General features: G+C 43.0%; 1 protein-coding gene across 1 annotated transcript; it reads left to right on the top strand.

Annotated features, from left to right (window-relative positions):
• Window positions 1–25,929, top strand: clrn1 (clarin 1). Its single transcript, XM_060834018.1, has 3 exons — window positions 1–253; window positions 19,216–19,395; window positions 25,664–25,929. Exons 1-3 carry the CDS (start codon window positions 1–3, stop codon window positions 25,927–25,929), a joined length of 699 nt encoding a protein of 232 aa, XP_060690001.1.

The following is a 25,929-nucleotide window of genomic DNA, read 5'->3' as shown; positions in this document are numbered from 1 at the left end:
ATGCCCAGCTACCAGAAGAAGGTGACTCTGTGCGGAGCGGGTTTGCTAAGCTTGGCCTCTGCTCTGACTGCAGCCCTGGCCCTGAGCACTCCCAGCTGGGCACAAGCTACTGTCCTGTGTCAGACTGGCGCCGAGCTTGTCAATGCCTCAGGCAGCGAACTGGAAAAATTCATCGGACGGATCAGCTACGGGCTTTTCCACGGACAGCGACTTCGGGAGTGCGGCTTGGGAGGAAGGAGCCTGCAGATAACATGTGGGTATTCTGTTCCGCCGTTCCAATCACTCAGACATCAAATTTCAATTAATTTAGCAACAGATCCCAGTTTTCATGAAATTAATATTAAGGACGTGGTGAAAGGATTAATGGCCTCAGTACAGAGCTATAGGCGAAAGTGAGGACTGCACACGTTGGAGATCCTGCTACAGAGTTATAGTCTGATCAAACCAATTAGACACACAAACCGGTGCTGGTTTACCCTGAAGGTTCCCACACCTCAGGTGAGAGGTTGAGAAGGAGAACCTTGCATAGTGACCACAGCCAGTGCAGGAATTGAACCCACACTGTTGCAACATTGCAAACTGACTGTGGAACTAACTGAACGGTCATTGTATCGCATAACACCAATGTGTTGTGTACTGTCCTGTTGCTCAGTCCTTCACCAGGTGAAATGTAGCTACAGAAAACAAAACCTAACCAGTCATTGAGGCTTTTGAAAGTTCTTTCACTGTGTCACTGTGTATTAATTGCCCATCCCTAATTACTCTTGAGCTCAAAGTCTTATTCAGCTATTTCAGGAGGTTTGCTAAGATTCAACTACATTGTTGAAACAAAAGCAGAAATTGCTGGAGAAACTCAGCAGATCAGGCAGCATCTGTGGAGCGAGAAAGCAGAGTTAACATTTTGGGTCCTATTCAGTTCAAGTTCTGAAGAAGGGTCATTGGACTCGAAATGTTAACTCTGCTTTATCTCTCCATGGGTGCTGCCAGACCTGCTGAGTTTCTCTAACAATTTCTGTTTTGTTTCAGATTTATGGCACCTGTAGTTCTTTGTTTATTTTAGTGTTTAACCACATCACTATGTATCTGGAGTCATGTGTAGGCCAGATGCAAGGACAGCTACTACCTCCCATCTGAGTGTGTGTGGTGGGGGGGTGTGGTTGTAATGGATGGTGTAGCAGGTGGGGTGGTTTCAGATCAAGGAGACATAAATTCTTATTGTAGCCCGCAGAAGTAGTCCAGTTGCTCTTGACCCCACAAGAGAAAGGGTCAAACCAAAAGTGGGTTTCCTCCGAGTGCTCCAGTTTCCCCCCTCAGTCCGAGGATGGCTTGGCTTCACTAAATTGCTCATAGTGTTCAGGGATGTGCAGGATTGCTGGATTAGACATGGGAAATGCAGGGTTCGAGGAAACAGAAAGTGTGACTGAGTCTGACTGAAATGTTATTTGGACAGTCGGTGTGGACTTGATGGGCCGAATGGCCTGCTTCCACCAATTCTATGATTCTATGAAACTTGAGGGCCTCTTCAGCTTCCCAAACTTTCCCACGTTGGCTTGCATCTGAGAGGAAACAGTGATGGGAAGGAACAGAGGGGTGGCACGGTGGCTAAGTGGTTAGCACTGCTGCCTCACAGCGCCAGGGACTGAGTTCGATTCCACCCTCGGACAACTGTCTGTGTGGAGTTTGCACATTCTCCCCGTGTCTGTGTGGGTTTCCTCCAGGTGCTCCAGTTTCTTCCCACAGTCCAAAGATGTGCAGGTTAGGTGGATTGGCCATGCTAAATTGACCATTATGTTCAGGGATGTGTAGATTACATGCATTAGTCAGGGGTAAGAATAGGATAGCCTCTCCCTATAGCTCAAATCTGGCAACATCCCTGTAAATCTTTTCTGAACCATTTCAAGTTTCAAACATCTTTCTGATAGGAAGGAGACTAGAATTGCACACAATATTCCAACAGTGGCCTAACCAATGTCCTGTACAGCCGCAACATGCACTCCAAGGTCTTTTTGTTCAGCAACACTCCCTAGGACCTTACCATTAAGTGTATAATTCCTGCTAAGATTTGATTTCCCAAAATGCAGCACTTCGCATTTATCTGAATTAAACTCCATCTGCCACTTCTCAGCCCATTGGCCCATCTGTTCAAGGTCCTGTTGTAATCTGAGGTAACCTTCTTCACTGTTCACTACACCTCCAATTTTGGTGTCATCTGCAAACTTATTAACTGTACCTCTTATGCTCACATCCAAATAATTTATGTAAATAACAAAAAGCAGTGTACCCAGCACCGATCCTTGTGGCACTCCACTGGTCACAGGCCTCCAGTCTGAAAAACAACCCTCCACCACCACCCTCTGTCTTCTACCTTCGAGTCAGTTCTGTATCCAAATAAGGCAAAAAGGTAAAAACGAGGTAAAAAACATTTCTGATGAAGGGCTTTTGCCCGAAACAGATTTCGCTGCTCCTTGGATGCTGCCTGAACTGCTGTGCTCTTCCAGCACCACAAATCCAGAATCTGTATCCAAATGGCTAGTTCTCCCTGTACTCCGTGGGATCTAACCTTGCTAATCAGTCTCCCATGGGGAACCTTGTCGAATGCCTTACTGAAGTACATATAGATCACATCTACTGCACATGTCACTCAGCACACAATGCAGTGACCACATCATCTTCAGAAACAATGTAATGTAAATCATCCTTTAATGGTCAAATCTGTTGTGGATCATTTTGTAATTATAGGGTGTGGTCAGAATTCCAACTGTAATGTTCTTATTGATTTCTGAATAGGAGGTGATGACAATGTAAATGGCTCTGAATGGCAAGGGATGGGAATGTGAATTCACTTACATTCTTCCTGTAGAACAGAGACACCCCACCCTGCCCCCGGCGTATTCAATTTCTTGCAGGTTCAAGGGCGGAGGAGCGGGAAGTGGAGGAGATGCAATGCATCGTCGACCACGTCTGGGGGGAACTTGCAGTCTTTGAAGAAAGAGGCCATCTGGGTTGTTCGGTATTGATTCCTCAGCTGCCCATTTCCCCTAAAATGTAAAAACCTGTTATCATCACAACAGGCACTTGCCTACATCCCACCCCCATAACATCCCTTCAGCCCACTATCATGATTCTCTCATCATCATCCTTGTGCTCTGCCTGAGTGAACCTCATGCTGAATGTTTGACTGGTTTTTTGGTGTTGACTCATTCCTTTTTTCCCAAAGATTAGAGGAGGAACTCATTACACCAAGTTATTCACTTGACATCCAATGCTTTAACCAAAGCTCAGGCTTATAGGAAGGACAGTACTAAGATGGACAAAGAGATTCAAAAGAGATTTCCCAGGATGTTGCCAGGAATGAATGGCTTGATTTATATGGAGAGGCTGAATAGACTGGGACGTTATTTCACTGGAGCTTGGGAGGTTGAGGGGTGACCTTTATGGAGTTTTATAAGATCATGAGGAGTATGGATAGGGTAAATAGCAGGTGTCTTTTCCTTAGAGTGGGGGATTTCAAGAATAGGGAGCATATCTTTAAGGTGCGAGGAGAAAGATTTTAAAAAAGTCATGAGGAGCAATTATTTTTACACAGTGGTTCGTGTGTGGAATGAACTTCCAGGGGAAGTGGTGGATGCAGGTACAGCAACAGCGTTTAAAAGACATTTGAAAAAGTAGTTGAATAAGAAATGTTTGGGGGGATATGGACCAGACGTAGGCAAGTGGGACTAGTTTAGTTTGAGATTATGATTGGCATGGACTAGTTGGACCGAAGGGCCTGTATCTGTGCTGCAACTCTATACACTTTGAAGTTAGAGTTTTATTTCAACCAACCACATACCATGAAACCTTCTTCCCTTCTCTCTGACTTTTCTGGATAAGATTTAATTTGTGTTTGATCAACCTGCTCAGACATGTAATGACACACATTCATTGTTAGTGAATGATTATTTGAATAAAAATTGAGTGTAGAGATAGGAGAAAAAGACAGAAGATTAGCACTAGGGAATAGAATGGGTGCAGGTGTGATGGACTGAATGGCCTCCTTTGGCAATGTAACAATTCTGTGATTCCAGAATGAATCTTGATCTTCTAGCCCAGGAACACCAACACTGAGGCTTTTGTGGCAATCATGTATATTTTCATAATTATTTTTAAACAACTTGTTCAAATACGTGTTGGCACACCTCTATGGGACAGGTGTGACCTGAACCCAGTCTCTCTGGCCTGAAGGCTCTTTCACTGACACCAGGCCACAAGAACTCCACACATTTTAATCTTCATTTGGCAGAGCCATAAACCAAACTCAACCTAATTAAAAATGGCTATTCGGGTACTGTTCCAAAAGTGAGGTGAGAGTTACTGCCCTTGACATCAAGGGCGCATTTGACTGAGTGTGGCATCAAGGAACCCCAGCAAAACTGGAATCCTTGGGAATCAGGGGAGGAAGCTTTCTATTTGTTGGAGTCATATCTGGCACAAAGCAAAATGGTTGTGGATTTTGGAGTCTAGATTAGAGTGATGCTGGAAAAGCACAGCAGGTCAAGTAGCATCCGAGAAGCAGGAAAATCGACGTTTCAGGCCAAAGTCCTTCATCAGGAATAGAGGCAGGGTGTCTGAAGGGTGGAGAGATAAATGAGAGGGAGGTGAGGATGGGGAGAAAGTAGCATAGAGTACAATAGGTGAATAGGAGTGGGGATGGAGGTGATAGGTCAGAGAGGAGGTGGGGGAAAGTAGCAAAGAGTACAATGGGTGAATGGGAGTGGGGATGAAGGTGATAGGTCAGAGAGGAGGGTGGAGCGGATAAGTGGAAAAGGAGATAGGCAGGTAGGACAGGTCATGGGGATAGTGCTGAGCTGGAAGTTTGGAACTGGGGTGAGATGGGGGAAGGGGAAATGAGGAAACTGGTGAAGTCCACATTGATGCCCTGGGATTGAAGTGTTCCAAGGCGGAAGATGAGGCGTTCTTCCTCCAGGCGTCTGGTGGTGAGGGAGCGGTAGTGGAGGAGGCCCAGGACCTGCATATGCTTGTCAGAGTGGGAGGAGGTGTTGGGCCACAGGGTGGTGGGGTTGATTGGTGCAGGTGTCCCAGAAATGTTCCCTAAAGCGCTCTGCTAGGGGGTGCCCAGTCTCCCCAATGTAGAGGAGACCGCATCGGGAGCAACGAATACAATAAGTGATATTGGTGGATGTGCAGGTAAAACTTTGATGGATGTGGAAGGCTCCTTTGGGGCCTTGGATGGAGGTGAGGGAGGAGGTGTGGGCTCAGGATTTGTAATTCTTGCAGTGGCAGGGGAGGGTGCAAGGAAGGGAAAGTGCGTTGTTGGGGGGCGTTGACCTGACCAGGTAGTCACGGAGGGAACGGTCTTTACGGAAATGGGTGGGGAGGGAAATATATCCCTGGTGGTGGGGTCCGTTTGGAGGTAGTGGAAATGTCGTCGGGATGATGTGGTTTATGCGAAGGTTGGTAGGGTGGAAGGTGAGCACCGGGGGGGTTCTGTCCTTGTTATGTTTGGAGGGGTGGGATGTGGACGAGGTGTGTTAGAGGGCATTTTTAACCACGTGGGAAGGGAAATTGTGGACTCTAAAGAAGGAGTCCATCTGGTGTGTTCTACGGTGGAACTGGTCCTCCTGGGAGCAGATGCAGCAGAGGCGGAGGAATTGGGAATACAGGATGGCATTTTTGCAGGAGTAGGGTGGGAAGAGGTATAATCCAGGTAACTGTGGGAGTTGGTGGGTTTGTAAAAAATGCCAGTGTCAAGTTGGTTGTCATTAATGGAGATAGAGAGGTCCAGGAAGGGGAGGGAGGTGTCAGAGATGGTCCAGGTAAATTTAAGGTCAGGGTGAAATGTGTTGATAAAGTTGATGAATTGCTCAATCTCCTCACGGGAGCATGAGGTGGCGCCAGTGCAGTCATCAACGTAGCGGAGGGAGAGGTGGGCAGTGGTGCTGGTGTAACTACGGAAGATGAACTGTTCTACGTAGCCAACAAAGAGACAGGCAAAGCTGGGGCCCATACGGGTTCCCATGGCTACCCCTTTGGTCTGGAGGAAGTGGGAGGATTGGAAGGAGAAATTGTTAAGGGTGAGGACCAGTTCAGCCAAACAAATGAGTGTGTAGGTGGAAGGGTACTGTCGGGGATGTCAGGAGAGGAAGAAATGGATGGCTTGGAGGCCCTGGTCATGGCGATGGAGGTGTAGAGGGATTGGATATCTATAGTGAAGATGAGGCGTTGGGGGCCGGGGAAACTGAAGTCTTGGAGGAGGTGGAGGGCATGGGTGGTGAATCGAATGTATGTGGGGAGTTCCTGGACAGGGGGGATAGGACAATATCAAGGTAGGTGGAGATGAGTTTGGTGGGGCATACTGAGACAATGGGTCAGCCAGGGTGGTCAGGCTTATGGATCATGGGAAGGAGGTAGAATTGTGCATTGCAGGGTTGGGTCTGTCATCTCACCTCTTAAAACACCTCTGCAGGAATTCCTCAGAGTAGTGTCTAAGGCCCAACTGTCTTCATCAATTACCTTCCCTCCATCATAAGGTCAGATATTCACTAATGATTGCACAATGTTCAGCATCATTTGCAACTCCTCAGATACTGAAGCAGTCCATGTCCAAATATCCAGGCTTGAGCTGAAAAGCGACAAGTAACATGTGTGCAACACAAGTACCAGGCAATGACTATCTCCAATAAGAGAGAATCTAAACATTATCACTTGATATTCAATGGTGTTAACTTGGAACACCATCATCAACTTCCTGGGAATACTATTGATCAAAAACAGCAGCTTGTGGTTCAATGGTTAGCACTACTGCCTCACAGCACCAGTGACCTGAGTTCAGTTCCTGCCTCGGGCTACTGACTGTGTGGAGTTTGCACATTCTCCCCGTGTCTGCGTGGGTTTCCTCTGAGTGATCTGGTTTCCTCCCACAATCCAAAGATGTGCAGGCCAGGTGAATTTGCCAGGCTAAATTGCCCATTGTGTTAGGTGCATTAGTCAGGGGTAAATGTAGGGGAATAGATCTGGGTGGATAACTGATCTCATAGGTGAGTTCCCCCAAGACGTAATCCACATCTACATGGCACAAGTCAGGACTGTGATGGAATACTCCCCACTTGCCTGGATGAGTGCAGCTCCAACAGTACTCAAGCTTGACATCATCCAGGACAAAACAGCCTATTTGATTGGCACCACGTCGACAAACAGCCACTCCCTTCACCACCAACGCTCAGTAGCAGCAGTGTGTATCGTCTACAAGATACACCGCAGAAATTTACTTAGGTTTCTTGGGTAGCACCTTCCAAACCCACAACCTCTACCATCCAGAAGGACAAGGGCAGCAGATACATGGGGATACTATCACCTTCATGTTTCCCTCCAAGCCACTTAAATCCTGATTTGGAGTATACTGCTGTACCTTCTAGTGTTGTTAGGTCAAAGTTCTGGAATTCCCTCCCTTAAGGGCATTATGGGTTTACCAACAACACACAGACTCCAGCAGTTCAAGAGGGCTGCTCACCATCACCTTCTGAAGGGACGGGCAAGAAGTACCGGCTCAGTCCCATGGATGAATGAAAAAACCTCTTTTGATACAAATATAAAATTAAATTAAAAGCACATATATTTTCATACAATTAATTGATTCAGTCACAACACGTTTGTCCACTTACCTTTAACTCCAAGGTATTTAGCTTCTATTTGCAGAATTAAATACAAACACATCAGTCAAAAAGTAGAATTGCATCTCCCAGATCTGGCCTGAGTTCAAATGCAATTTCCCATTATATCACCTTGCAGTTTTCCCTGTTGATTTTACTTTAATCAATTTAGAAAATCAGGTTTTTAGTCATGTATTTATACATTGCCACATTGTCTGCAATATAAAAATAATAGCAATTCTGCTGTCAGCAATGTCAAAGTGAACCATTCTGCTTCTTTGGCTAAACATTTCCTTTTAAAAATACTTCATTGAAGAGGGCCTGAGTAAATCCATTAACTTGCAAGAAGGGTTACAAAAGCTTATTGCAACAAAGTACTTAACTCAGTAAATTGAGGTTACCAAATTGACTTTAGAATTGCTTTGGAAATGCCAAGCAGATGTTCACAGGTCATCAAAATTCAGATCACTCAGGAAAAATATTCCCTTTGGAGAGATTAAGTGCTGGAGGCAATAAAGACCATTAGGCTTGCAAGCACAGAAACGTGATGCAGAATTAACAGCTCACAGTCAAATCCCTCAAGTTAGGTTTACAATGAAGTATCCCTTAAAATTTAGCAATTGGCTAACTGAAGTCTCGGAGGAAATCAGAGGGGTCATTCGGTCCATCTGCAAATGATCTCTCCAGGTTAGTTAGGTCGTTTTGAGCCAATGGCTATTGTTGCATAATTTGAAGTACAGCAGCAAGCCCTTGATCAGTTCAATCCCTTGTTTTTGTAAACTTGACACTGTAACCTTACAGCAGAGTTATCCATGGAAACAAATGTGCATTTTCACAACTCTGCATTATACCCCTCAAGCCATTCTGAACTGCAATCAATACTGACATGTAAGCAAAGATGTTGCCTGTTTGGTACACTGCAGTGCCCTTTAAATCATAACAAAATGTTCAACAATAAATCTGCTTTATAGGTGGTTTACGGGAGGACTGTTGACCAGAATAACCCTTTAATTTTTTCAAACAGCACCATAGGACCTCAAACATCCAAGGCAACAGATTAGACAGATTTGATTAATATTACTTGCAAAGGAACGGCAATGCAGTATTTCCTTAGAATCAAGTGTGCTCAAGTTCTGTGCTGAGGCTGGATGCGGCAGTGTTCAGATTTATCAGCTAAAGAATGACCAAACAAACTGAGCTGGCACAAATTCTATTTCTCAAAGACCCAAAACTCTCAGCGGCTTTAGAAATATGTTTCACAAAAAACAGAAAGTGCTGGAGAAACTCAGTAGGTCTGGCATATGCCAAGAAAAGAACAAAAGTTAACGTTTCAAATTTGATATGACACTTGTTTGGATGTGCAGTACAGTCGGTTCTGCTATCACACGGTAGTTCTGTTCTCATGCAATCCCGTGTTAAAAGCTGCTTTAGAAACAGTGTCCCAAATTCGTCAATCGTGTTATAGCGAATTCATATTAATAAAACGCATGTTATAGTGGAACGATCTGTACTTTGCTTTTATTAGAAATATCTTTATTATATTTAGCTCAAGTATTCAGCATGGAAAAGTACTCCAAAAGGTCTAGTATTCTGCAAATAAGTCATCCTTTGTAATTAATTTTTTTAAACATTAATTTATCGCCAATTTAAATTTCCATCAACAATGGCCTCAAGTCAGCAGCAGATGAAGCTGGGACTTTGTTATTTAAGTTAAACTATTTATGTTCCTTCACATTATCTTTTGAAATTTACGTCTCATAGTAATCATATTTCAATTCGGGAAAGATATTTCCCAGGTGTGAAACTATTTCTCACTTTAATATACAAATGAATTCTACATCAATGAATTGTGAATGAATATTTTGGTTCCTGTATGCCCTTCTGTCATCTTAAATTGGAATAATAAAATAATAATAAACAATCTCTAATTGTTCTGAAACTTGAGTGGCTTGCTCAGCATTACAGAGGGCAATTGAGAGGCAACTGCATTATTGTAGGAATGAAGTCACATGTGGGTCAGACCAGGTAAGAACAGCAGATTTTATTCCCTGAAGGAGATCAGTGAAACAGATGGGATTTTGCAACAATTCTTGACAATTTCATGGCCGCCATCTCTAAATGAAGCTTATAATTCCAGATTTTAGTAATCTGGAACAAAAGCAGAAATCACTGGAAAAACTCAGCAGCTCTGGCAGCTTCTGTGGAGAGAGAGCAGAGTTAATGTTTCTCGTCCAGTCACACTTCACAGTTCTGATGAAGAGTCACCAGACTCAAATCATTAACATTTTGTTTTCTCTTCACAGATGCTGCCAGACCTGCTGAGTTTCTCCAGCAATTCCTGTTTTTGTGTCAGATCTCCAAAATCCACAGTTCTCTGTTTTTATTACAGTGGTCCAAGTGTTGTCTACCCAAGGCTTTGTGTGTCGGTCTGGCAGCATCTGTAAGGAGAGAAAAGAGCTAATGCTTCGAGTCTAACTGACCCTTTGTCAAAGCTTTGAAAGGGTCAGTTAGACTCAAAATGTCAGCTCTTTTCTCTCCTTACAGATGCTGCCAGACTTGCTGAGATTTTCCAGCATTTTCTCTTTTGGTTTCAGATCCAGCATCCGCAGTAATTTGCTTTTATACTTTGTGTATTGGTGGCTAGGTGAAGCATTCATTGCTGAGAAAACTATGTAATCCATCCTTGTCTGCCGTGTTTAACACTCCATCATTAATGAAAAGACCAATATAACTCATAGATGTCTGCAATGCTTATGACAGTTCAGGGTTTCTCATTTGGAGCGAAAAATTATGTCTTACTTCATGTTCTCTCTGAACATCTATTGCCACCTGTTGTTAATTGCATGTTCATTTCATGCATGTTTAGTTGAAATGTTTTGGTGTGATAAACTTGTATCAATAGTATTGAGTATTATTATTGAAAATTGAATTTAGGAGTTGGAAGGTCATGGTGCAGCTGTACAAGAAACCCATGGTTAAAACAATGACTGCAGATGCTGGAAACCAGATTCTGGATTAGTGGTGCTGGAAGAGCACAGCAGTTCAGGCAGCACTTTGGATACTGCCTGAACTGCTGTGCTCTTCCAGCACCACTAATCAAGAAACCCGTGGGACTACGTTTGGAATCCCACATTCAATTCTGGTCTCCCTGCTACAGGAAAGATGTTGTGAAAACTTGAAAATATTTACAAGGATATTTCAGGGTTGGAAGGTTTCAGCTAAGGGAGAGGCTGGGGCTATTTTCCCTGGAGCGTCGGAGGCTGAGGGGCAACCTTATAGGAGTTTATAAAACCATAAAGGAAATAGATAGAGTAAATAGCGAAGGTCTTTTTTTCCGACTGGGGGAGTCAGAAACTAGAGGGCATAGGTTTATGATGAGAGGGGAAAGATTTAAGAGACCTAAGATTTAACTTTTTCACACAGAGGGTGGAGCATGTATGGTCTGTTGCCAAAGGAAGTGGTGGGGGCTGCTACAGTTACAATATTTAAAAGGCATCTGAATAGAAAGGGTTTAGAGGGAGATGGGCCAAATACTGGCTGATGGGACTAGATAAGGTTAGGATATCTGGTCAGCATGGACAGAAGAGTCTGTTTCAGTGTTGTACAACTCTATGACTCTAACTGGAAGGGAAAATTTTAATTCAGAAGGCAAATCAGAGCAGGACTTATACACTTAATGGTAAGGTCCTGGGGAATGTTGCTGAACAAAGAGACCTTGGAGTGCAGGTCCATAGTTCCTTGAAAGTAGAGTCTCAGGTAGATAGTTTAGTGAAGAAGGCATTTGGTATGCTTTCCTGTATTGGTCAAAGCATTGAGCATAGGACTTGAGAGGTCATGTTGCAGCTGTACAGGACATTGGTTCGGCCACTTTTGGAATATTGTGTGCAATTCTGATCTTCCTCCGATAGGAAGGATGTTGTGAAACTTGAAAGGGTTCAGAAAAGATTTACAAGGATATTGCTAGGGTTGGAGGATTTGAGCTATAGGGAGAAGTTGAGTAGGCTGGGGCTGTTTTCCCTGGAGCATCGGAGGCTGAGGGGTGACCTTATAGAGGTTTACAAAATCATGAGGGGCATCGATAGGGTAAATAGATAAAGTCTTTTAGATAAAGTCAATTTAGATCGATAAATTCTTGATGTCACAAGGAATTAAGGGCTACGGGGAGAATGCTGCTAAGTGGAGTTGAAATGCCCATCAGCCATGATTGAATGGTGGAGTAGACTCGATGGGCCGAATAGCCTTACTTCCACTCCTATGTCTTATGGTTTTTTTCCCTGGGTTGGGGAGTCCAGAACTAGAGGGCTTTGGTTTAGGGTGAGAGGGGAAAGATTTAAAAGGGACCTAAGGGGCAACTATTCCATGCAGAGGCTTGTGCATGTATGTAATGAGCTGCCAGAGGAAGTGATGGAGGCTGGTACAATTGCAACATTTAAAAGGCATCTGGATGGGAAAAGATATGGTTTAGAGGGATACAGGCCAAATGCTGGCAAATGGGACTAGATTAATTTAGGATATCTGGTCAGCATGGACGAGTTGGACTGAAGGGTCTGTTTCCATGTTGTACCTCTCTATGACTCTATAAAAACTGTTGTATATGCTAGTGCTTTTGAAAGGGTTAATGTTGGAGACAGCATTAAGGTCTACTCAATCTAATTATTTCATAAGGACAGATGGGGATAGCAGAACATTTCAGGATCTTGTAGGGTGAATGCCTTTACCCACCTGTCTTCTGATAGTAATAGAGTTTTAACTTGTACCTTTTACAATGAAACTTGCATCTCATTGCTATTGTGCAGCAAACTGTACCCTTTACTTTGCTTTCTATGGTCCCTCTTCCACATACTATAACATAGTATAATCCAGACATGTGGGTTAATATTTCAGGGCATAGGGCATTGCCACGCTGCACTTTAAGTTGTGCAGGTCATTAAAATATGTTGAACATTTTTCTTGTTGCTTCACCAATTCAATTTAAATTTAGTACAAGCGGTTTTATAACAAGTTGACATTTTTCAGCGATTAGCAACAACCCTTAGTACAGAGGGCTTGATAAAACAGTGTATTGTACTTCTGTGTGAGTTTCTGTTGAGGGAATATTATTTGTTATGAATTTTGTAAAGGTTACAATCTCCATTATCTGCAGTCAACTGCTATTCCTCATTCTTGTCTTATGTATGCTACTAGTTCACTATGAAATTATAATGTTCATCATATTTTGATCAAAAACAGAGATTACACAAAAAAGTTTAGAAATTAAGACTTCTTACCAGCAGATGAATCGAAACTAAATTTAGTCAGTATTTTGAGTTGACCTGCTTTATTTTTCGGTATCCTAATCTGCCCAGTGACTCGCACTTTGTGCTCATCAGCACTTTTACATTCTGGCCAATTGTCCTTTGATAAGACTGGCCTGGTTTGTGAATAACAGTAAGGCAAGTTCATTAAAAAACTAAACAAGAAAGGGTAGCTTATTCATGGCAAGTGGTTGTTTGACACACTGTAAAAACAGATGCAGTCAGTGTAATCTTCAAGCTACACAATTCTAATGGCCCATTTACAAGAGAGCTGTCTCAAAGGGGCACTTTGAAGTGAATTAATGACAAATCGAAGTTATGTTGAATAGGAGAAACAAAATGATCTAATGGGATCATCTAAGTAATCTTTCTGAAGTTTTTGAAAGGAGATTGTTTCCAATTGATGACTGAACCACATGCAATAAACTGCTGTGAATGATGATTTTCATCAATTTTAAAGAACTAAAGTTCTAACTGTCACAAATAATAAAGGAAATTGTTTAGAGTAATTTTACTCCTAACGATCGTGTAAAATGGGAGCTCTCAAATCGGTTGCTTGTTAAACACTCCAACTGTGTTCCATTGATTTCAGTAGAAAGTAAATTTGGGTCTGTCATGCAGCAAGCAGCCAATTCCATTGCATCCAACTTGTTCCTGAGTCCAAGGTTAATTACCTCCCCCCCCAGCATATAATTACTCAAATTTAGAATCATAGAATGGTTCCAGTGTAGAAATGCGTAATTTTGTTTGCCAAATCCTTGGTAGCTCTCTCCAAATGCAGCTGAATGAATCATAGAATTGTCATGAAGTTACTTAGTTTTGCATTAACCTTCTGCCAATTTTCTTCTCTCCACCTAGTTATCTTCCTCAAAAATTCATCAACAGGTGAGCTCGTAGTATTAATTAATTAATTGATTTGAGAATTGGTGTTATCAACAATTGCTCCCCACCCCTCCCCCCATTACCACCACCATCATTGGAGATCCAGCTTGATCCCTTCAGCCCACCAAAGCCAACTGCTTCCCCAGAGGAAAGCAAAGAATGAACATTGTAAACTATCATCGCCAACATTTGATTTGACATTTTGTGGATATGTCAATCAATCCGACAGCAAGTTCCGGATTCCAATAGAAGAGTGAATTTTGGGAACCAAGTGTGTTGATTCTGTGATATCATTTTTGAATATTCATCACCTCATTAGCCAGGGAGCAAACTCAGTGCCATGCTAGAAACCGTGCCAAAGAGATTGTCAGTAAGTGGGAATGTCACTGGGCTAGTAATCCAAAAGCCCAGATGAATGGTCGGATGACATGGGTTTAAATCTGACTACAGAAGCTGATGGAATTTAAATTCCATTAGTAAATCTGGAATTGACGACTATTTTCAATTGTTCAAAACCCAAAGGGTTTACCACACATCTGCTGCACTTACGTGGTCTGGCCTACTTCAGACTTCAGACTCAAAAACTGTGCTGCTGGAAAAGCACAGCAGGTCAGGCAGCATCCAAGGAGCAGGAGAGTTAATGTTTTGGGCATAAACAGGGTGGCATGGTGGCTCAGTGGTTAGCACTGCTGCCTCACAGCGCCAAGGACCTGGGTTTGATTCCTGCCTTGGGTGACTGTCTGTGTGGAGTTAGCACGTTCTTCCTTTGGGTGCTCAAGTTTCCTCCGACAATCCAAAGATGTGCAGGTCAGGTGAATTGGCCATGCGCAATTGAGCATAGTGTTAGGTGTATTAGTCAGGGGTAAATATGGGCTAGGGGAAAGAGTCTGGGTGAGTTATACTTCGGAGGGTCAGTGTGGACTTGTTGGGCTGAATGGCTTGTTTCCATATGTAAGGAATCTAATCTTCAAAATATTTAAAGATTCTGCATCAGATGCCTTTTGAGCAAGAGAACGTCAAAAACTCTCAATCCGCTGAAAGAAAATATGTTCTATCCCCTAAAATGGGCGAGCCCTGATTTTTAAATGATGCCACTGGTTCTAAGTTCTAAAAGGAAAAATGCTTGCAATATCAACTCGGTCAAGCTGACCACTTCTACTCTCTCTCCCACTCTCCCAAGGATATGCAAGTCTTGGGCCTCCAAATCCAAGCCACCCGATGTCTGGAGGAAGAATACCTCATCTTCCACCTTGGGACCCTCCAACGTCGACTTCACCAGTTTCCTCATCTCCCACCCCACCCCCACAGCACCTCATCCCAGATTCAACTCTCCAACCCAACACTGCCCTCTTGAATTGTCCGACCTATCTCCCTTCCCACCTATCCATTCCACCCTCCCCTCTGATCTATCACCATCACCCCCCACTTGCATCTGCCTATTTCCTTCCCAGCTACCTCACCCCACCCTCCTACTTACCCCTCAGCATCCCCGCCCCCCCTGCTGTCCCCATATGCCTGATGAAGGGCTTATGCCTGAAACGTTGAGTCCCCCACTCCTCAGATGCTGCCAGACCTGCTGTGCTTTTCCAGCACCACACTTTTCACCTCAGAATCTTCAGTGTGTTTAATTAAGTCACCCCCAGAGTCAACTCCAGGTTTATGAAGCCATTGCTATGAAGTTATTTGAACCCATGATGAAGCCAGATAGCTATGCATGAGACTGCACAGGCACGCATGAACAACTTTTCAATAGTTCTGCTCTGCTCCACATCAACCCCTGAACAAATTCCCTTAGGAACTCGAGGAATTGTTAACCCGTGTCAGGCTTCCTCCCTGCTACCCCCAATTCCCTAACACCTCTTTCAAATTCCAAAAAAGGCCTGTGAAGTGTCAAAATCTCGACATCAAGGTAGCAATTTTCATTGCCCACCCACTCCACGGGTCCGTTGTAATCCTCTTGGCGTATGGGTTCATATCGAATGTGAGAGCTGGGTGGAATTTTAACTCAGTTGGGAAATCTGGAATATAAAGCTAGCCTCAAATGATGGTGTTAATGATCCTCAATTGTTGTGGGGAGAAACCTCACAGGAGCAGAAATAAAGCAAAGAACTGTGGATGCTGGAGATCTGAAACAAAAACAGAAATTGCTGAAGGAACTTAGCAGATCTGGCAGCGTCTACGTTTATGCCCAGTTAAGTAGTGCTTCAATTTGAAAATACTCTTTGTTTTCAAATCTCTCCATAGCCCAGTTCTTTGCTGTTGTTGTAATCTGCCAAAATCCACAAGCCTATGTGATAGTCATATTCTTCGAATTCCAGATTCCTGAACATCTCGAATTTTAAATGTTCTGCCATTGGCGCTCACGGCCAGCCCCAAGCTCTGGAAGTCTCTTCATCCTTTAATCCAGAACCTTTCATCCTTTAACACACTCCATAAAACCTACCTTCTTCGACATTTCTTTTCTACTCCTTCAAAACGTTGATTCCTGTTAAACAGCCGCGGGTTGGGGACTGTAACAAAAACAAAATTAAATGGTCATCGGAAGCTTACAAAACTGGAAATGGAAACTTCAAAAGTCAAATCAAAATACGGCTATTCAGTGTGATGATGCACTCCAGCCCCTGCAGTGCCCACTTGTCTTTAAATTGTGCTGGCGGGCACCGAGTGGGCAGCACAGTGGCACAGTGGGCGGCACGATGGCACAGTGGTTAGCACTGCTGCCTCACAGCGCCTGAGACCCGGATTCAATTCCCGACTCAGGCAACTGACTGTGTGGAGTTTGCACGTTCTCCCTGTGTCTGCGTGGGTTTCCTCCGGGTTCTCTGGTTTCCCCCCACAGCCCAAAGATGTGCGAGTCAGGTGAATTGGCCATGCTAAATTGCCCGTAGTGTTAGGTAAGGGGTATATGTAGGGGTATAGGTGGGTTGCGCTTCGGCGGGTCGGTGTGGACTTGTTGGGCCGAAGGGCCTGTTTCCACGCTGTAAGTAATCTAATCTAATCAAAAAAAAAATTGCACCCTCTCAACAAACACCGAAACATGAATGTAACTGTGGAGAAAGGGTGGACAGTCAATTTCATTGACCCCCATCACAGCCCACTGCCTGGATGGTTTTTGATTCCATACTTTCATGGGATCTAAACTTCAGTGACAAAACCAGCAATTGTCCTAATTCTCCTTGAACTAAAGGTTTTGTTTCGAACCATTTCAAAGGACAATCCAGAATCGACCACATTGCTGGGCCAGACATTGCCTTCTCTGAAGGGGATTAATGAACCAGGTGGGTTTTAATGGCAACCAACAATAGTTCCATAGGCACCATTTCTGAGACTAGCTTTCAGTTCTAGATTTTAGTCCATTTGGTTTCAATTCTAGCAACTCCAGAAGTAGAATTTAATGCCCAAAGCATTACCTTGGGCCTCTGGGTTACAATATCATCGTACCACCGCCTTGCCATCAGTAAGTTATTGGACTTAACAGCAGCATGTAAGACCTTGTTCTGTAATATCTGAGGAAGATGTGTTATGCTCAGACCTGATACAAATTGAGAGTTGACATAATTGGGATGAACAAACTGAACACGGGCTGGAAATCAGAGCTGGGAGGAGTGGAATTGGAGTGGAAGATGGGAGCATGATCTATTACTGCTGAGAACCCTAATCCCCCCTCTCAGATATATGTACAAAGCAAGCACACATATAAACCAAGCCCTGGCTGCAGAGCTATGCAATCTAATTGAGGTTACGGTTTATTAATTCTGTACTCGGCATGTCATGTCTTCAGTGGCCAAGTAGGAACCTGATTCTGTCTAACAGATGCTCTGTGGAAGCGAAATGGGCAACGTTGCTGTTGTGGTGCAGGATAACAAACTGTGAGCTGCTAAACTACAGCTGTAAATTAAATTGTTTCATCTGTCTGGCAATGTTAATATCATACCAGCCCTTGACAAGCTATGGATCAGCAAAAACCTCAATATAAAATTTCAGTGACTAAGAAAGCAGTTGTGTCTGTCATTCTGAAAGCATTCAGAAGGAATATTCATTCACCCTGTTGTTTTTCTGTTCAATACCGCATAAGCCATATGCACTGGGGTTAATTGCTTAGTATTAATCTTGTGAGTGAAGTATTCTGTTAAGAACACTTTGGGTTTTAAAAATAGTTGCTCATACATGTTGAAACAACTACTCTACAATTAAAATTGGGTTACATCCTGATATCCATCTGCTTGTTTCCCAATCTCTATATGAGTGCAATCAATGGATTATTAGCTCTATTGCTTAATCCTTGAGGTCTCGGTGCAGGGGGGAAAAAACAAATTTCTGCCAATATTTACAAGAGGCAGGATTTCTCAGCTGCACAGAGGGATTCTTGTCTGAATTCTCTGAAATTTTAATTCATGAAAATATTTAAATGATTGCCCCACCCTGTGTCACAGCCTTGTCAAAACCAAAAGTGGAAAAGTCTGAAGTCATACAGATGTACAGCACGGAAACAGACCCTTCGGCCCAACCCGTCCATGCCGACTAGATATCCCACCCAATCTAGTGCCACCTGCCAGCACCTGGCCCATATCCTTCCAAACACTTCCTATTAATATACCCATCCAGATGCCTTTTGAATGTAATTGTACCAGCCTCGACCATTTCCTCTGGCAACTCATTCCATACAGGCACCACCCTCTGCATGAAAAAGTTGCCCTTATATCATTCTCTTCTCACCCCAAACCCATGTCCTTTAGTTCTGGACTCCCCATCCCAGGGAAAAACCTTGTCTATTTATCCTATCTATGCCCATTATGACTTTACAAACCTCTGTAAGGTCACCCCTCAGCTTCCAACGCTCCAGGGAAAACAGCCCTAGCCTATTCAGCCTCTCACGATAGCTCAAATCGTCCAATCCTAGCAACATCCTTGTAAATCTTTTCTTTAAAACATTGTGAGTGGGTTGCAGTTTTTAATATTTGGCTAATATTAATATTGGGCTAATATTACTACTTGGCTATCATTACAAAGTGGGATGCTGTGTAACTTGGAAGGCAACTTGAAGTAGGTCTTGCTCCAATGTGCCTATCGTCCTAGTCCTTCTAGGTGATAGAGGTTATGGGTTTTGAAGTTGCTGCCAAAGGAGCTAAAGCAAGTGGCTGTAATGCATATGCGATGCAGTAGAGCCATTGTACAGTGGTATGTGGAGGGTGTGAATATTGAAGGTGGTGCTAATCAAGCAGATTACTTTGATGTTGAGCTCCTCAAGTGATGTACTTATCCAGGCAAGCTGAAGGTGAAATTGGAAAAATGAAAGAAAAACCTTATCGCGCAAATGCTCCAGCACAAACTGCAAACAATAGTCCAGGACAACCATCTCTTAACAATTGCTATTTCTATTTTTTTTTCAGTTTTTCCAACACTCTTGGATGCGATTCCTGCAGGTCTTCATGTTGCTGTAATACTGTTTTCTGTTGTGGTAATTGTGTTTGCTTTGGTGGCGGCAGGATTCTTTATGTTCAATGCATTTGGAAGACCTTATGAGACCCTCCAAGGTCCAAATGGCCTGTACCTTTGGAATACCATCGCCTGTGAGTATCATAGGGAATTGCTCCTTTTCGGCAATCCCAAAGTTAGAACACTGGAAAAATGCAGATGGAATAATGGCAAGAGTTTTCCTTTTTTGTCTTGGTTCTGTTTAGACTGAAATTAATTGAAAACTTCACAGTCTTAACAAGGAAGCTCCTTATACAGCTAGCTCCCAAAGATAGCAATAAATGATCAGATAATCAGGATATCCAGCTTATCTCCCAGTACTGGCATAGGATCATTTACACAACAGCATAGATCAGATTAAGGGAAAATATACAGTTAATGGCAGGATCCTGAACAGCATTGATGCACAGAGGGATGGTTCTAGTTCATAGCTCCCTGAAAGTGGCCACACAGATAGGAAAGGTGGGAAAGAAGGTGTATGGCATGCTTGCCTTTATTGGTCGGGGCATTGAGTACAAGAATCAGGAAATGATATTGCAGGTTTATAAGGCTTTGGTTAGGCCACACTTGAGTACTGAGTTCAATTCTGGTCTCCACATTACAGGACAGATATGGAGGGTTTGGAGCAGGTGCAACAGAGCTTTACCAGGATGCTGCCTGGATCAGAGGATATGAACTATAGGAAGAGGCTGGAAAAATTCGGATTGTTTTCTCTGGAGTGGCAGAGGTTGCAGGGAGTCTTGATAGAAGTCTTTAAGATTATGAGATGCATAGATAGGTTTGAGAGTCAGAATCTTTGTCCCAGAGTTGAAATGTCCAATACTTACATTTAAGGTGAGATGGGGGAAATTCAAAGGAGATGTGAGGGGCACGTTTGTACACAGGGAGGGGTAGGACTGTAGAATATGCTGCTGGGAGATGGAGGTGGAGGCAGATATGATAGGGGCATTTAAGGGGCTTTTAAATAAGCTCATAATTAAGCAAGGAATGGAGAGATATAGACCAAAGGAAGGCAGAAGGGATTAGTTTAACTTGGTGTCATGTTCAACACAACATCATGGGCTGAAGGGCCTGTTCCTGCACTGTACTCTTCTATGTTCTAGGTCTTGGTTCAATTTACCTTCTGAAAAATCTTCAGTTCCACCTGTGACAGTGCAGCACACTCTCAGGCATAGTGCTGACGTATCAGTCACTTGATGTCAGATTTCTGGTACACCCCAAAACTATCTGACTCACTATAGCCACTGTGCTGACAGCAAGTTCATTGCAATGAACTTAGTGTCTGCTTCAGCGCTGGAACAAGAATACACCTTGAGATAAACAAATTCCAGCCAAAGTTTCAGACCCATAAAGTTTAAACAGGACAAAGCAATAAATAAATGCAAGGCAGGTAAAAACGATATAGGCTACACTAACCTCATTGTTATCTGACTGGTCTTGTAGTGAAAAGAAAGATAAATTGGCATTGGAGACAAAGAAGGTTCACTCAGCTGATACCAGATATATAGAGAGACTGATTTATAAGGAGATGTTGGATAGTTTGGGCCTGAACTTGTTGCAATATAGAAGAATGAGAGGCAACCTTGTTAAAGCATACACGACTTGAGAGGGTAGGTCCAGTGAGGTTGTTTCCCTTGTGATAGAGTCTGGTACCTCAGTGTATAATGTCAAAATAAGGGGTCATACATTTAAGACAGGGATGAGGAGGGATTTATTTTCTCAGACAGTAGAGAATCCGTGGAATTCTTTACCAGGCAGCACTGTTGAGATTGCCTCAAGGGTGTGATGGACAAATTTTTAATCGGTACAGGAACCAAGGATTATGGGGAAAAGGCAAGAAAGTGGAGCTGAGGATTGTCAGATCAGCCATGATCTCATTGGATAGCAAAGTCGATGGGCAGCATGGCCTACTTCTGTTCCTATGTCATATGGTCTTATAGTGAAGTCGCCTGGACTGATGGCTGGGTACAGGAGTTCAAATTGGAAACTAAATTAATTTAACAAGAGGCTGGTGGTGACATTGAACTGACTGATGGTTAAAATGCACCTGGTTCACGTTAGAAAAGCAAAATTTCATTTCTCATGTGGTCTGGCCTGATCTGGTTCACTCTTAACTGCCCAACAAATCACTCAGTTAGACTTGAGAAGACATTAGTGAGTTTTGAGAAGATTTGTAGCTCAGGTCAAGGTTCTGGATGTAGGTTTGCTCACTGAGCTGAAAATTCCACTGAAGATGTTACGTAGTAGGGTGACAAAACTAGAAGGGTCTGGAAATGAACCTTCCAGCTCAGTGAGCAAACCTACATCCTTGAGAAGACATCTTGAGAGCAATAACTGCAGGTTGTGTCAGCGATGGCCTATCCAGTGAAGGAGTAAAGAGAAAACTGTGCCCCAAAGCCAGACTGCCATTAACTCAAATGCATAAGACCCTCAGGCTGGAAGTGGCATATCTCAACCTAGAGGCATTACATAAGGCTATTACCTTGTCAGCTCAAGTTGAATTTTCAGGCCCAACAATGAGAATAAAGTGTTACAAACTTGTTGCTTGGTGTAAATGATTGATGTTGAATCAATGATGGGAAGAAGAATTCTTTACTTCTGTTACCTTCTAACCCCATAAAACATGCACATTTCAGGAATGGTGTAAAGATAAAGGTGTCATTTTCAACTTAATTGTGGAAAGGAAATTCACTTGTGACTTACAATGACCTGAAATATTAGTTCAGCACCGCAGTGAGAAGTTGAAAAGTTTTCAAAAAAACATTTCAGTGGAATATGGATGCCACTACCTCGGCCAGCATTTATTGCCCATCCCATAAGAGTCAAACACATTGCCACGGGTCTGCAGTCACATGCGGATTAGAATGGCAAATCTCCATCCCTAATGGATATTAGTGAACAAGAGAGGTTTTTACATAGGAACAGGAGTAGGCCATTCAGCCCCTTGGGCCTGTTCTGCCAATCAGTGTGACCATAGCTGATCCCTGGTCTAACTCTATACACTTGCCTTTGGCCCATTTCCCCTAATACCTTTGCTTAACAAAAATGTATCTGCATCAGTTTTAAAACAAACAATTGATATAGCATTAACTGCCATTTGAGGAAGAGTATTACAAACCTCTACCACCCTTTGGGTGTCGAAATGCTTCCTAACATCTCTACCGAGTGGTCTAGCCCAAAACTTTAGACAATTTTCTGTACTTCTAGAATCCCTAGCCAGTGGAAATAGTTTATCTTGACTTACCCCTGTCTTTTCTTATTATTATCTTAAAGACTTTGATATTGCCAGACATTACCTTGTCATTATTTGGCTAAGTGTTCTTGACTCCAGCGTGTCTTATTGAATTCATATGTCACCATCTGCTTTGGTGGGATTTATAAACCCACATCCCCAGAACATTAGCCTGGGATTTGGGATTACGCTCTTGCAACATTCCCAATATACAGCCATCTCCCCATTCTAATTGACCCCAAATCAGTTGGCAGAAAATGTTGCCTGTTTCATTCTCACTGGTTCAATGATGCTGCACCCAACTACAGAATCCCTACAGTGTAGAAACAGGCCATTCATCCCAACATGTGCAAACTCCATACAGACAATTACCCAAGGCTAGAATCAAACCCAGATTCCTGGCGCTGTAAGGCAGCAATGCTAACCACTGAGTCACCATGCCACCCCAAATGATTTATGCACACACGGTATTTCCATGTCTTAGAACATAACTCTATCACAAAGGATTAGTGAACTTCATCAGACAACTCAAATTACTCATGAAGAATCAAGAATTTAGATGCACCAGTTTGGGCTGCTTGAGCAATCAATGTTTCTCATTACATGGTTAACAAATAATAGTGACGAACTGCATTACTATCCAACATTAATTAGCTCAAGCCAGTGACTCAACAGTGATAAATGAGCTGAGGCATTATAAATGGTCAAACCAGGTTTTTTTTCTGTTAGAACTTTTCCCTCATGTTTGTCAGTGTGCATTACGGTAGTGTTAGTTAAATGCAAGTTAGCGATGCTCTTTAGTGTCCATTAGCTGCAAGCCCAGAGAGATCTAAGTTCCACTGACTCATATCCAATTTTAATGGAATCTCAGGGAAATTTTTTAGATCAGACAATGCTGAGCTAATATGAATCTCATCAGCTTCATTCTGCTGATTTTTAAAAAATATTGTTTCTTAATGCTAATTTGAAGTAGCGTTGCACTTAATAGTTGGTATTGAAACTGATTGGCATTGGGACCATTGAGGATGTTGAGTTAAATTGAATTGATTGTCATCTGTATCGAGGCACAGTGAAAAGCAATGTCTTGCGAGCAATAAAGGCAGATCACAGAGTTAGGTAGCAGAGACAGCAAATAAATAATAGGTAAACATTCCTGCCTTGGGCGACTCCACACTCCTTGGGTGTGGAGTTTGCACATTCTTCCCATGTCTGCGGGGATTTCATCCGGGTGCTCCGGTTTCTTCCCATAATCCAAAGATGTGCAGATTAGGTGGATTGGTCATGCTAAATTGCCCCATTGTATTCAGGGATGTGTAGGTCAGGTGAATTAGTCAGGGGTAAATGCTGCTGAAAGAAGATGCATTTTGTAGGATATAAAGATACATAAGTCTCGAGGGACTGATTAAATTTATCCCAATCTGCTGTAGGAAGCAAGGGAGGAGACACTGGGAGAGATATCTAATACTTTGCTGGCCACATGTGAAGTGCCAGATGACTGGAGGATAGCTAATGTAGTTCAGTTGTTCCAGTGTGGCAACAGGGATAGGCCAGGTAATTACAGACCAGGTAGCCTGATATCGGTAGTAGGGAAATTAGTGGAAAAACTTATGAAGAACGGGATTACTCCATACTCAAATAAGCAGGGGACGATCAGGGATGGTTAGTACAGATTTCTTAGAGGGCAATTCTGTCTGACTAATTTAATTGAGTTTTTTGAGAAGGTGACGAAATATGTTGATGAGAATAGTACATTTGACGTGGTTTACATGGACAAGGTCCCACAAGGAAGGCTGATCCAAAAAGTAAAAGCCCATGGGATCCAGGGCAAGTTAGCAACTGGATCCAAAATTGGCTTCCAAATGGGTGGCAAAGTGTGGTGATGGAGGGTTATTTTTGTGATTGGAAGCTGATGACCAGTGGTGTAGCACAGGGATTGGTGCTGGGACCTTTGCTGTTTGTAATTTGCATTAATGACTTGGATGTGAATGTACTAGGTATATTTCGTAAGTTTGCGGGTGATGTGAAAATCGAGGGGTTTGTTGATAGTGAGGAGGATGGTCTCAGGCTCCAGTCTGATATTGATCAAATGGTAAATTGATAGAATTCAATCCTGATATGTGTAAGGTGATATATTTTGGGAGGTTCAATAAAGGAAGGATACACAAAATGATTGGTTGGTCTCTAGGGAGTACTGAGGGGACCTTGGTGTACCAGTCCAAAGACCCCTGAAGTTGTCAGACAGGCAGGCAGGCTAGTGAAGAAGGCATATGGGGAATACTTGTCTTCATTAGCTGGACCGTAGAATACAGAAGTAAGGAATTCTCAATGCAACTTTATAAAACATTGGTTAGGTCCCAGATGGAATACTGTGCGCAGTTCTGGTCCCCATACAATCGAAAGCTGTGATTGCCCTGGAGAGGGTGCAGAGGAGATTCATCAGGGTGTTGCCTGGGATGAAGAGTCTCAGTTATAAGTAGAGACTGGATAGGCTGGGTTTGTTTTCCCCTGGAGCAGAGGAGGCTGAGGCAGGGTGGGTGGGATCTGATTTGAGATATACAAAATTATAAAGGCGTAGACAGAATAGATCATGAGAATCTTTTCCCCATGGCAGATGTATCTAAGACCAGAGGCACAAGTTTAAGGTGAGGAACAAGTAGTTTAAAGGAGATCTAGGAGGATTATTTTCACCCAGTGGGTGGTAGAAATAGGGAATGTGCTGGAGGATGGTGGAAGTAAGTACTCTCATAATACTTAAGAAGCATCTGGGTGAATGCTTAAAATACCAGGGCAGAGTGGGCTATGGACCAAATGCAAGTAAATGGGGTTGATATAGTTCGACAGTTATTGGTCAGCATAGAGACAGTGGGCCGAAGGGCCTGTTCTATGCAGTATGACTCTATGACAATTGGAAAGTCAATGCCAGAGGGTCCAGTGGATGTCAGTCAGAGGTCAGTCGTATCAGTAAATTAGAAAAATAATGAGAAAAGCATTTGAAGCTTCTAGCAATCGATGAAGAATTACAGGCGACACTATCTTCACAATTATTTTGGTAACACATAACAAGCACAGAGACACAAGTTATTTTGTCCTTTCAAATATTTTCTTAATATCATCCTTTCTTTCCACATCAGGTTCCTGCGGTTTTATGGTGATGATACTCTTTACGTCTGAAGTAAAAACTCATCGCCTGTCTGAGAAGATTGCAAACTACAAAGAGGCAAACTTTGTCTTCAAGACACAGACTGAAGCTTTTGGATATTCTTTCTGGCTTCTCTTTGTTTGCACAGCGATGCATTCTGTCAACATACTGCTCATCAGATTAGCTGGAATTCAATTCCCTTTCTTCAAACCAAAAAATGCAGATTCAAGTAATGGGGGAGCTGACCTTATGTACTAA

This window comes from Hemiscyllium ocellatum, chromosome 13, assembly GCF_020745735.1.
Source record: "Hemiscyllium ocellatum isolate sHemOce1 chromosome 13, sHemOce1.pat.X.cur, whole genome shotgun sequence".
Classification (NCBI taxonomy): domain Eukaryota; kingdom Metazoa; phylum Chordata; class Chondrichthyes; order Orectolobiformes; family Hemiscylliidae; genus Hemiscyllium; species Hemiscyllium ocellatum.
Note: the sequence above shows the minus strand (reverse complement) of the source record. Positions and strands in the feature narration are given on the sequence as shown.